The sequence below is a fragment of the Scyliorhinus canicula genome, chromosome 8, assembly GCF_902713615.1.
Source record: "Scyliorhinus canicula chromosome 8, sScyCan1.1, whole genome shotgun sequence".
In the NCBI taxonomy this organism is placed as follows: Eukaryota; Metazoa; Chordata; class Chondrichthyes; order Carcharhiniformes; family Scyliorhinidae; genus Scyliorhinus; species Scyliorhinus canicula.
Window position 1 is genome coordinate 91,452,656 of NC_052153.1, and position 14,006 is coordinate 91,466,661.

The 14,006-nt window shown below is 45.1% G+C and overlaps 1 protein-coding gene across 1 annotated transcript in view; it reads right to left on the reverse strand.

The window, feature by feature from the left end:
- vps13a (vacuolar protein sorting 13 homolog A) overlaps positions 1-14,006 on the reverse strand; it is a 634,190-nt gene that overhangs the window by 507,995 nt on the left and 112,189 nt on the right. The window contains 3 exon segments of the mRNA XM_038803880.1: positions 202-296; positions 9,517-9,646; positions 9,918-9,980. Of these exon segments, the coding sequence (XP_038659808.1) occupies positions 202-296; positions 9,517-9,646; positions 9,918-9,980 (288 nt within the window).

Below are 14,006 nucleotides of genomic sequence, written 5' to 3' on the forward strand. Positions count from 1 at the left end.
AGCAACACCATGGGAGAAAACAATTCATATCACAAAAATATATAAAACAATGATCCAGCGAAAGCAAGGCACATTAACTCCCGTAAGGTTAAATTCGCAGTGGTTATGGAATAAAATATCCAACAGCATCCTTTGCTTAATTTACTATGCTGTGCCAAATGATCATACAGGAACAACTTAAACTGGTTTTATAAAACATACTCTTTTTGGCATCGTTGGGTCCCCTGCAGCTTCGCTGTATCCGATTGCTGTATAGAGTTTGACTTTCTCTTCAGGTGTCATCAATAAATCAATTCCTAAAAATAAGCACATTTCCAATAAGTTAAGCAAAGTATCTTTGTATGTTTTTAGTAAAAGTTTTCAGGCAAAAAGAGCAACTCATTTATCTGTTCTACTATTTTGACATGCCAGAGGCCAAATTTCTAAAAGTATCAAGGCCAGTATTTTAAATACAAAGTTCAGGTGCACACCCGACCCAGGATCCACAAGCATATGAAATCACATGCGAAAGTGGAAAGCACACTCGCCGACAATGAACAAGCCAGTTTAAATTAATTAAACACTGATTGGCCAGATATTTAAGTTGCCTGCCTGCCTTTATGGTTGACAGGCGACCTTTGCATTTAAACTGCAACCTCTATCTAAGGCAGGATGAAAGGTCAGAGCTCAAATAAAATTTTAAAAATTGTCTGAGGACCGAGGTCTGTATGTGATTGTACTTTCTTAACACTCATGGCATAGCTTTTTCCTCCATATTTATTTTTCACAGGTCATCAGCACCCTGAGTCAGCCCCACAGCGGCTGCCCTGAGGGAGCACATTGGAAGCACTGCCCGTACCCTCCCTTTTTCTCGGCGCTCACCCTCTTTGCTCTCCCTTGCCTCATTCAGTCTTTCACAGTGCTGGTTTCAACGAGCTAACCAGCATGAAATCACACCCTGGGGCCAACTATGGCCAGCAGTGCATTTTGCACCTACTTCCAGGCCCGCCAACTGCACATAAGAACATAACATAAAAACTAGGAGCAGGAATAGGCCATCTGGCCCCTTGAGCCTGCTCCGCCATTCAATGAGATCATGGCTGATCTTTTGTGGACTCAGCTCCACTTTCTGGCCCGAACACCATAACCCTTAATCTCTTATTTCTTCAAAAAACTATCTATCTTTACCTTAAAAACATGTAATGAAGGAGCCTCAACTGCTTCACTGGGCAAGGAATTCCATAGATTCACAACCCTTTGGGTGAAGTTCCTCCTAAACTCAGTCCTAAATCTACTTCCCCTTATTTTGAGGCTATGCCCCCTAGTTCTGCTTTCACCCGCCAGTGGAAACAACCTGCCCGCATCTATCCTATCTATTCCCTTCATAATTTTAAATGTTTCGATAAGATCCCCCCTCATCCTTCTAAATTCCAACGAGTACAGTCCCAGTCTACTCAACCTCTCCTCATAATCCAACCCCTTCAGCTCTGCGATTAACCTCGTGAATCTCCTCTGCACACCCTCCAGTGCCAGTACGTCCTTTCTCAAGTAAGGAGACCAAAACTGAACATAATACTCCAGGTGTGGCCTCACTAACACCTTATACAATTGCAACATAACCTCCCTAGTCTTAAACTCCATCCCTCTAGCAATGAAGGACAAAATTCCATTTGCCTTCTTAATCACCTGTTGCACCTGTAAACCAACTTTCAGTGATTCATGCACTAGCACACCCAGGTCTCTCTGCACAGCAGCATGCTTTAATACTTTATTGTTTAAATAATAATCCCGTTTGCTGTTATTCCTACCAAAATGGATAACCTCACATTTGTCAACATTGTATTCCATTTGCCAGACCCTAGCCCATTCACTTAACCTATCCAAATCCCTCTGCAGACTTCCAGTATCCTCTGCACTTTTCGCTTTACCGCCCACCTTAGTGTCATCTGCAAACTTGGACACATTGCCCTTAGTCCCCAACTCCAAATCATCTATGTAGATTGTGAACAACTGTGGGCCCAACATGGATCCCTGAGGGACACCACTAGCTACTGATCGCCAACCAGAGAAGCACCCATTAATCCCCACTCTTTGCTTTCTATTAATTAACCAATCCTCTATCCATGCTACTACTTTACCCTTAATGCCATGCATCTTTATCTTTTGCAGCAGCCTTTTGTGTGGCACCTTGTGAAAAGCTTTCTGGAAATCCAGATATACCACATCCATTGGCTCCCCGTTATCCACTGCACTGGTAATATCTTCAAAAAATTCCACTAAATTAGTTAGGCACGACCTGCCCTTTATGAACCCATGCTGCGTCTGCCCAAAGGGACAATTTCTATCCAGGTGCCTCGCTATTTCTTCCTTGATGATAGATTCCAGCATCTTCCCTACTACCGACATTAAGCTCACTGGCCTATAATTTCTTGCTCTCTGCCTACCTCCTTTTTTAAACAGTGGTGTCACATTTGCTAATTTCCAATCCACCGGCACCACCCCAGAGTCTAGTGAATTTTGGTAAATCATCACTAGTGCATCTGCAATTTCCCTAGCCATCTCTTTTAGCACTCTGGGATGCATTCCATCAGGGCCAGGAGACTTGTCTACCTTTAGCCCCATTAGCTTGCCCATCACTACCTCCTTAGTGATAACAATCCTCTCAAGGTCATCACCTCTCATAACCTCATTTCTATCAGTCACTGGCATGTTATTTGTGTCTTCCACTGTGAAGACCGACCCAAAAAACCTGTTCAGTTCCTCAGCCATTTCCTCATCTTCCATTATTAAAACTCCCTTCTCATCCTCTAAAGGACCAATATTTACCTTAGCCACTCTTTTTTGCTTTATATATTTGTAAAAACCTTTGCTGTCTGTTTTTATATTCTGAGCAAGTTTACTCTCATACTCTTACTCTTCTTTATAGCTGTTTTAGTAGCTTTTTGTTGCCCCTTAAATATTTCCCAGTCCTCTAGTCTCCCACCAATCTTTGCCATTTTGTATGCTCTTTCCTTCAATTTGATACTCTCCCTTATTTCCTTAGATATCCACAGTCGATTTTCCCTCTTTCTGCCGTCCTTCCTTTTACCTTTGCTGAGCACTGTGAAAAATCGCTTGGAAGGTTCTCCACTGTTCCTCAACTGTTCCACCATAAAGTCTTTGCTCCCAGTCTACCTTAGCTAGTTCTTCTCCCATCCCATTGTAATCTCCTTTGTTTAAACACAACACACTAGTATTTGATTTTACTTTCTCACCCTCCATCTGTATTTTACATTCCACCATATTGTGATCGCTCCTTCCGAGAGGATCCCTAACTATGAGATCATGAATCAATCCTGTCTCATTACACAGGACAAGATCTAGGACCGCTTGTTCCCTCGTAGGTTCCATTACATACTGTTCTGGGAAACTATCGCGGATACCAGTCGCGGAGGGCAGCAGGATAGCATGGTGGTTAGCATAAATGCTTCACAGCTCCAGGGTCCCAGGTTCGATTCCCGGCTGGGTCACTGTCTGTGTGGAGTCTGCACGTCCTCCCCTTGTGTGCGTGGGTTTCCTCCGGGTGCTCCGGTTTCCTCCCACAGTCCAAAGATGTGCGGGTTAGGTGGATTGGCCATGCTAAATTGCCCGTAGTGTCCTAATAAAAGTAAGGTTAAGGGGGGGGGGTTGTTGGGTTACGGTTATAGGGTGGATACGTAGGTTTGAGTAGGGTGATCATGGCTCGGCACAACATTGAGGGCCGAAGGGCCTGTTCTGTGCTGTACTGTTCTATGGTCTATGATACATTCTATAAACTCCTCCTCAAGGTTGCCTTGACCGACCTGGTTAAACCAATCGACATGTAGATTAAAATCCCCCATGATAACTGCTGTACCATTTCTACATGCATCAGTTATCTCTTTGTTTATTGCCTGCCCCACCATAACGTTACTATTTGGTGGCCGATAGACTACTCCTATCAGTGACTTTTTCGCCTTACTATTCCTGATTTCCACCCAAATGGATTCAACCTTATCCTCCATAGCACCGTTATCATCCCTAACTATTGCCCGGATGTCATCCTTAAATAACAGAGCTACACCACCTCCCTTACCATCCACTCTGTCCTTCCGAATAGTTTGATACCCTCGGATATTTAACTCCCAGTCGTGACCATCCTTTAACCATGTTTCAGTAATGGCCACTAAATCATAGTCATTCACGATGATTTGCGCCATCAACTCATTTACTTTATTCCGAATACTACGAGCATTCAGGTAAAGTACACTTATGTTGTTTTTTTTAACCTCTGTTTTGAATCTTAACATCTCCAGTTTTACTCCTTTTAGTATTACTGGGCCTAGTCACTGAGCTCCCCTCAGTCACTGTACCTTGTACTGTCGCCCTTTTTGATTTTTGACTATGTCTTCTCTGTCTTGCACTTTCCCCCTTACTTCCTTTTGCTTCTGTCCCTGTTTTACTACCTTCCAACTTCCTGCATCAGTTCCCATCCCCCTGCCACATTAGTTTAAACCCTCAACAGCTCTAGCAAACACCCCCCCCTAGGACATCGGTTCCAGTCCTGCCCAGGTGCAGACCGTCCGGTTTGTACTGGTCCCACCTCCCCCAGAACCGGTCCCAATGCCCCAGGAATTTGAATCCCTCCCTCTTGCACCATCTTTTGAGCCATGCATTCATCCTATTTATCCTGACATTCCTACTCGGACTAGCTCGTGGCACTGGTAGCAATCCTGAGATTACTACCTTTGAGGTCCTACTTTTTAGTTTAACTCCTAACTCCCTGAATTCAGCTTGTAGGACCTCATCCCGTTTTTTACCTATATCGTTGGTGCCTATGTGCACCACGACGGCTGGCTGTTCACCCCCCCCCCCCCCCCCCCTCCCCCTCAGAATGTCCTGCAGCCGCTCCGAGACATCCTTGACCCTTGCACCAGGGAGGCAACATACCATCCTGGAATCTCGATTGCGTCCACAGAACCTCCTGTCTATTCCACTTACGATCGAGTCCCCTATCACTATAGCCCTGCCATTTGTCTTCCTGCCCTGCTGCGCAGCAGAGCCAGCCACGGTGCCATGAACCTTGCTGCTGCCTTCTCCTGGTGAGCCATCTCCCCCAACAGTATCCAAAGCGGTATATCTGTTTTGCAGGGAGATGACCGCAGGGGACACCTGCACTGCCTTCCTTCTCTTGCTCTTTCTTTCGGTCACCCATTTTCTATCTCCCTCATTAATTTTCACCTGCGGTGTGACCAACATGCCTGACAGATAAAAAATTCAGGTCCAAGTTGCCCACTGAGTAAGCCAATGCATACAGCTGTAGAATAATGGTCAGGTGCATTAGTGTTTCCCATCAAGGATGAAGATAAATCATTTTTTTTTTAAAAAGTATTTTATTCCAAAGTTAGAAAAAGGTTACAAAACAAACAATTCAGGGAGCAGACATCCCCAACACATGATAGAGTTTGTACCAATTTTTCCCTTTTTCACCTCCACCCACCCCACGGCGAACAGCTACTCAAACACGGCCACGAACATCCCCACCTTGCCTTGAAGGATGAAGGTAATCATACGAATATACAGGCATACAAAATAGGGGCACAAGTGGGCTATTCAGCCCCTCAAGTCTGCTCTGCTATTCAATGCGATCACAACTGATTTGGTTGAGACTCAAGTTCTTTATTCCCATCTATGCCTAATAAACTTCGATTCCCTTGCCTAACAAGAATCTATCTACCTTTGCCTTCAAAATATTCAGTGACCCTCCTTCCAATGCCTTCTGAGCCAAAGACTTCAAAGTCGCATCAACCCTCAAGGAAAAAAAAAACTCATCTCTATCCTAGAATGGTGATTCCTAATTTAAAACCATGCCTCCTAGTTCTGGACTCACCTATGAAAGGAAACATCCACTCAATGTGATTCTTTGACAAATCTCAAGAAGCTCTTGGGAATGACTTGAAGGAGAGTAAACAGTTCCCCTTGACTCCACCCTACCTCTCCTTTAGCCCTGCACATTCTTCCTTTTCAGATAATACTCCAATTCCCTCATGAATGCCTCGATTGAACCTGCCTTCACCACATCTCAATGTCTACCATGTCAAGACTATTCAGGATCTTATATACTTCATCAAGTTACCCCTCATTCCTCCAAACTCCTTTAGAACCAAGCCCAACCTGTCTAACTATCCTCGTGAGGCAACTCACGCATTCCAGACATCAAACTAGTAAACCTCCCCTGAATGACCACCAAACAACTTACACCCTTCCTTAAATAAGGAGACCAAAACTGCACACAGTATTCGAGATGCAATCTCAGCAATGCCTGTATAATTGTAGCATCCTTACTTTTATGTTAATGATGTAAAAGTTGGAACAGGTGGTTACTTCAAAATCCTTGCAAATTATTCTAGCACAAGGGGAAACTGGTCTTGTTTTTAAAAAAAATGCTGTTTTCCAAATCCAAAGGGGCTAATTTAATCTTGGTTGTGTATGGAAACGCTTAAGAGAAGAGGTTTGCAAAAAATATCTGAAAGATGCAATTCCAGCTTTTTCACCAACTGGATGGGAACAAGATTCAAAAACAGACAAAAAGTTCCATTAACTTGTGGCAACCTTTCTGGCTTCCATTCAGGCCATCCAAGGTTTTGCTCTATTTCTTTTTCTATCCTGACAATTCTTAGAAAATCCATTCCAGCTAGTCAAACATAACAATGCTTCAGTTGCATTCAGTCACTCTGCTTCAGTTGCATTCAGTCACTCTTCTGAAGTTATGAAAAAACATTTGGAGCAGACTTTAGCACTGCCCAAATTGTTGTGCTCCAATCTGCTAAAGTTAATTTAAGAACTAGACATATGTTTGGACATACCAACCCACCATTCGGAGACTCAGTTTTAGTTCCATTTCAGGATCACCCTTTTCAACAATGTGTTTCTTTCAAATTTGATTGTTTTCCAAGGACTTCTTTGGGTTTGCCAAGGACTTGAAGATAAAGAGAGTAAACAGCCCTCCTTGACTACACCCTGCTTCTCCTTGAGGCCCTGCACACTCTTCCTTTTCAGATAATACTCCAATTCCCTCATGAATGCCTCGATTGAACCTGCCTCTGCCACACTTAGGCAGTGCATTGCAGATCTTAACTACTCACTGTCCTAAAATGTAAACGTTCTTCCTTGCGTCACGATGGTTACTTTTGCCGATTACCTTAAATCTGTGCCCTCGTGTTCCTGAACACAGTGACAAACAGACTGAGAGGAATAAGATATTCTCAAATTTTGTACCTAGAATCCCTCCCACATCCCAATATCACCATAGAAAAAAAATAGCTATATTGCCATCTGCTATAATTCATAATGGGAAACCTTTTCTAAAAATCTTCCAAGGGACATGGACTTCGCTAGAAAAGTAAACCTTCACTATCCATTCTTAGCTGCCTTTGAAAGAGTGATGGTACGTCAACCTCTTGCACCACTGCAATCCATGTGGTGTAGGTACACACATACAGTAGTTGTAGGAAATTGAATCTGCAGCAATGATGGAATGGTAATACATTTACAAGTCAGTTACAAGGCGTGAAACTTGGATAGTAACTTCCAGATTGTTGAGATCCCACACACTTTCTGTCCTAGTTATTCTGGGTAGTAGAGGTCACGGGCTGTAAAGGTGCTCTCAAAAAAGTCTTTGCTTTGCATCTTGTAGATGGTACACAACACAGCTGCAGGGTGCTGGTTGGCAAATGTTAAGGTGATGAACGTGGTGCAGATCAAGAAAGGAACTTTGTCCTGTTGAGCGTCGCAACTGCTGTTGGAATTGCACTTGGACAAGTGGGTGGTATTCTATTACAAACCTAACTTATGCCTTGTTAATGGTGGACAAGTTCTGGGGAGTCAGGAGGCAAGTTCATGCCACAGAATTCTCAGCCTCTGAGCTACTCCTGTAGCTAGAGTATGTGTGTGGTTGGTTTCGTTGTGTTTTTGGTCAATGGTGAAGCCCAGGAGGTTGATGTTGGGAAATTCAGCAACGTTAACATTATCATGGGAGATAGTCACTGCCTGGCTTTTGTGACTGGAATATTACTGATCACTTTTCAGTGCTAGCCAGCATGTTGTTGCAGCCATGCTGCAAGCAGGATGCTGTTCTTCATTATCTGAGGAATTGTGAATGGAACTGATCACTGTCCAACTAATCACGGAGACTGAGGCCAGAGTCAGACTTGAATAAAGAATTTAAATGGAAAGCGATGGGAAGCTAAGTGTAGCATTTATAGATTGAAGCGTGGCATTCAGTGAAATGATAACTCAACTGAAGTTTGATATCCAAAATGAAGAAAATCACATTTAGCAGCAAATGGTGTGCCACATTAAAGGTACAAATAAAATGCTTTTTAACCTGGAGGATAGTTTGAGGCCCTGAATCTAAAGAGGGAGGGGAAGGTAAAAGTGCAGCAAGTGCATGACAAGTTATGTTGGGAAGGGAAACAGTAGTTGAGGGTGATGAGAAATTGGACCAGGTTGTTATGGAGGGAACAATCCTTTTGGCATGCTTAACTTGGCAGAGGGTGTGCTTGGCGGTGGTGGAGGATGGTCCTTTAAATATGCAGGCTGGTAAGAAAGATGATGAGGATAAGGAGACCCTTACTCTGGTTCCGTGAGTTAGGGGATGAGGCAAGAACAGGAATGTGTTTAAAACAGTTAAGTGCCCTAAAAAGGGAATCCTCTTGAGAGGGAAAGTGAAGACACATCAGAAGAATTGGTGGGAAGATGGGACCGTCAGAGCAGAACGGGGTCAGAGAATGGAAGAGAGTAATTTGCAAGAAGTGGAATGGGAGATAGTGGAGTCAAAGTAGCTTCTACTGACAGTTTTAAACAGGGGCAGTTTGGGATGTGGGTAACCATTCCGATCTCAATTAAGTACTTTAAGGAGGCTTTTTGCCTCCATTTAACTGCTGCTCTGTGGAAACACAGCAGCTAAAAGGAGGCAACAAGACCGGATCCATGAGGTACACGTCTCTTTTTGTAGGGTTTGTAGTCACGCCTCCGTCTCAGTCAGAAATCTTATCTAAAACACCCTGTAATTTAATGAGCCTCCTCCCTTCCCAGATACCTCAGCTCCCTAATACGCCACTCCCCCAGTATCTGATTTCACCCACAGCACCACCATCCTCCCCACCATCAATATGCTAGATTCCTCCCATTTCCATGTGAATCTGGATAGCTGTCAGATGGAAAATCTGTGGAGATAGATCTACCGCCGAGTTTCCGAACAAAAATCTCACACCCCAACCTCCCCCTTCCTTCCAGGTTCAGAATTTTGAGTATACAATCGTAGAACTTACAGTGCAGGAGGCTATTCAGCCCATCGAGTCTACACCAACCCTTGGAAAGAGCAGCAATGCTAACCACTGTGCCACCTCGCCTGTTGTTTCAATGTAGCAAATAAGAAAACTTTGTATATATATCCTTTGAGGATTTGCCAGCAGCAACATAGTTTACATCATATTCTGTATTAAATATCTGCTTTGATGGATATGAAAATATTTGTACCAGATTTTGAATCCCGTGATTTATCTTCTTTTGCTCCTGTCCAACTCCAAACCCAATCAAACCATCCTCCAGAATTATCTTCTTCAACTTTTGCACCCGGCCTGTAAATCTTATATCCTGCTTTCATAACCTAGCGAAATATTTAATAACATATCATCTTTACTGTCTTGAATTTGTTGTTTTACATACACACATAAATAATTATAATTGATTTTGTTGGTTTGCATACTTGGCATTTAAATCAGTTTATACTATAAAGTAAACATTTTCATACAGTCATAGATGTTTTGATATCTATTATAAAATGATCCAAAAGGTTGATAAGTCAAACAAGTAGAATTGGAAAACTATTCATTAATAATCAAGCTTATTTGCATTTTAAAATCTTTCTGCCTAAATACCTCCACTTCTGCTTGTTGTCTTGCAAGTGTAATGTTGAATACATCAAGCTCCTTTTCAAGTTCCTGGAAAAGAAAACACTGATGAATACAATTCACATATCAACATTTAAGCCTTATTAACCAAACTCAAGCATTTTCAGATTTCTTTTGGATTATTTCCTTACCATTTCAGAAGATAATTATTAATTACCACACTTTTCAAAAATATTGTGGCCAGAATCCATGACTTAGCATACTCTCAACATGACACCAGTGAGATTCTACCACAATGGCTACAAATTAGGTTCAGACCTAGATATGCTGGATCCTGGTTTTGCTGGGCAATTTCCACACTCTCTTACTCAAAGCAGGTCCATCACCTTGATTAACAGGGCTGGTGACAGAGAACTTCCAGGCTGCAAATTCACACATCCCAAGCTGTCTGCTGAATGGCGTATTTGAAGCTCACCTGGGATTCCAAGCCTGGGTACCATGTTTAAGTAACTTAAAAAGTAAAATGCAGGCATAAAATGCATGGATAAAACCCACGGCAACATACTTGAAGTGGCGGATGTAGATTGGTAGAAAGGGTAGATTCTTGGATTTACAAAGAAAGTATAAAAGCAAGGAAATAACGCTGAACATTATTGGTCTCCAGATCAACTAAAGATGCACGTCAAAATCCCATGGAAGTTCAGGCGAGCTGACCCCTGTGGGAAGTGCCTGGAAACTTTGAACTTCTGCTGGTCTTTGTTCTTGCAACCCAAGATCCTGCATAAATGTCTTCAACCCAGTCAGAGACATCAAGACAATTCCATGGTAATTACCTGGATAGTTACCCAGGAAATACAAGAGAGAAAAAAACCTAGTCCAACTCCCGGGTAACTGCACAATGACCCTCTCAAATCGCTCACTGATTCCCCTGATAACCAGTGACCAGTGACCACCCAACTACCCCAAATCCAATCACCTCCCCACCAATCGGACCTTCCCTCCCTTTCACCTCACCCTCTTCCACCATTCACTTATTCAACCATTCACCATTCACACTGGACCTTGAGTATAACATACGGTAGCTAGTGCCATTAAAAGGCAGGGGGTCTATTCTGCCCCCCCACCAAATACTACAACACTGCAATGGAGCTTTCCGAGGGACACTGCGCTTCTCATTTCTGGAGAAGCCAGATTCCAAAAACCTTGCAAGAAACACAGAAAAGAGTCCAGGTGTGGAAATGTTCAAACCGAGTGGCAATCTGACAATGATTGCCACTCCACAGAAGATCCAAACCAATATGTTTTTGGCAGCATCTTGGACAGTTCTGGGCACCACTCTTCAAAACCTCAGGCAGGAATATAGAAGAGACAGAGTGACATCAGGGATGAAGATCTTGTCTGTAGAGAATGGAGACGCTGTGCTTGTTTTCCTTGGAACAGTGATAGAGAAGGCAGGCTTTAATAGATATTAAAATTATAAAGCATTAAGGTAAGAGTAAGGAAGGAGAAAGCATTTCCAGTGACAGAATGTCAACAACCAGAGATTACAGATTTTTAGAAGTGTGGTTGACAAAAGAGCCAGGGGCAATATGATAATTGCTCTTGTACAGTGCGTTCTGCAGTACACTACCAGAAAGAGTGATGGAAGTAGATTCTTTTTTTTTTTTAAAATAATTTTTATTGAATTTTTCAAAATACAAACATTTTAACCCCCCCTACATTTACATTTAAATTATAACAAAACAAAGTCAAACCCCCTACTTAACAAGGAAAAGAAAAAGAATCCCCCCCCCCCCCTAACCCGCGCATCCCCCCCCCCCCCCCCCCCCCCCCCGCCGGCGAACCGACAGTCAGACCAACTTATCATTTCTAGCAGCGTCCTCGGGCAGGCCTTGCCCGTAGCCACCGCCGCTACCGGTACTTCCTTCGTCGTTTTCCCCCCCTCCCCCCCCCCCCTCCCCCCCTCCCTCCCTCCCTCCCCTCCCGGGTTGCTGCTGTCATGGCCTCAGTTTCTATCTCTGATCCAAGAGGTCTAGGAAGGGTTTGCCATCGCCTGGAAAACCCCTGCACCGACCCTCTCAGGGCGAATTTGATCCTTTCCAATTGGATAAAGTTTGCCATGTCGTTTAACCAGGTGTTAAACACTCGGAGGCCTTCGTCCCTCCACTGAATCAGGATCCTCCTCCGAGCCACCAAGGACGCAAAGGCTAATATTCCAGCCTCCCTCGCCTCCTGTACCGCCCGGTTCCACCCCAACCCCGAAGATCGCAAGTCCCCATCCTGGCTTGACCCTGGACCCCACCACTCTCGACACCGTCCCTGCCACCCCTTCCAGAACTCCTCCAGTGCCGGACATGCCCAAAACATATGTGCATGATTCGCAGGGCTTCCCGAACATCTAATACACCTGTCTTCACCCCCGAAAAACCGACTCATCCTTGTCCCGTCATGTGGGCTCTATGCAGTACCTTAATTGAATGAGACTTAGTCGCGCACATGACGACGACGATTAACCCTCTCCAGGGCGTCTGCCCATGTCCCGTCCTCTATCTGTTCCCCAGCTCTAACTCCCACTTATCTTTCAGCTCCTCTACTGGTACCTCCTCCACCTCCTGCATAATCTTATAGATGTCCGAGATCCTCCCCTCCCCGACCCAGACCCCTGATAGCACCCTATCACTCACCCCCCTGTCGGGGAGCGCGGGGAACCCCGCTACCTGTCGTCTGGCAAATGCCTTCACTTGGAGGTACCTGAACGTGTTCCCCGGGGGAGCCCAAATTTCTCCTCCAGCTCTCCCAGGCTCGCAAACCTCCCCTCTATAAACAAGTCCCTCAGTTGTCTAATACCCGCCCTCTGCCAGCTCTGGAATCCCCCTCCTGTGTTTCCCGGCGCAAATCTGTGGTTCCCTCTTAGTGGTGCCCCTATCAGACCTCCCACTTCCCCCCTGTGTCGCCTCCACTGCCCCAGATCTTGAGGGTGGCCGCCACCACCGGGCTCGTGGTATACCTCGTGGAGGGAGCGGCCATGGTGCCGTTACCAGTGCCCCTAAGCTTATGTTGCCGCAGGAAGCGCCCTCTCCATGCGCTTCCAGGCTGCCCCCTCCCCTTCCATCATCCACTTTCGTACCATCGATGTATTGGCCGCCCAGTAATATCCGGAAAGGTTGGGTAACGCCAGCCCTCCACTATCCCTACTCCGCTCCAAAAAGACCCTTCTAACTCTCGGGGTGCCATGTGCCCCACATACCCCATGATACTACTCGTTACCTTCTTGAAAAAGGCCCTGGGGAGGAAGATGGGCAGACACTGGAACAAAAACAAGAACCTCGGGAGGACCGCATTTTAACTGACTGCACCCTCCCTGCTAGCGACAGCGGCACCATGTCCCACCTCTTAAACTCCTCCTCCATCTGCTCCACCAGTCTGGAAAAGTTCAACTTGTGTAGGGTCCCCCAGTTCTTTGCCACCTGCACCCCCCAATACCTAAAACTTTAACTGCTCTTTTGAGGGAGCCTCCCAATTCCCTCCCCTTGGTCTCCCGGGTGTATTACAAAGACCTCACTTTTCCCCAGATTTAATTTATATCCCGAAAAGTCCCCGAACTCCGCTAGTATCCCCATTACCTCCGGCATTCCCCCCTCCGGGTCTGCCACATACAACAACAAATCATCCGCATAGAGCGAGACCCGATGTTCCTCCCTCACCCTTGTCAGTCCTCTCCACCCCCCTGAACCCCTCAGTGCCATCGCCAACGGCTCAATCGCTAATGCAAAGAGTAAGGGAGATAGGGGACATCCCTGCTTATACCTCGATGGAGCCCAAAATATTCTGACCTCCTCCCGTTTGTTACCACACTTGCCATCGGAGCTGAATAAGCAGTTTTACCCACTTGATAAATCCCCCCCAAACCCAAACCTTTCCAACGGCTCCCACACGTATTCCCACTCCACCCTGTCAAATGCCTTCTCCGCGTCCAGCGCTACCACTATCTCCGCCTCCCCTTCCCTGCTGGCATCATAATCACATTTAACAATCTCCGAACATTGGTGTAAGTTGGCGTCCCTTCACGAACCCCCGTCTGGTCTTCATGGACTACACCCTTGGCACACAGTCCTC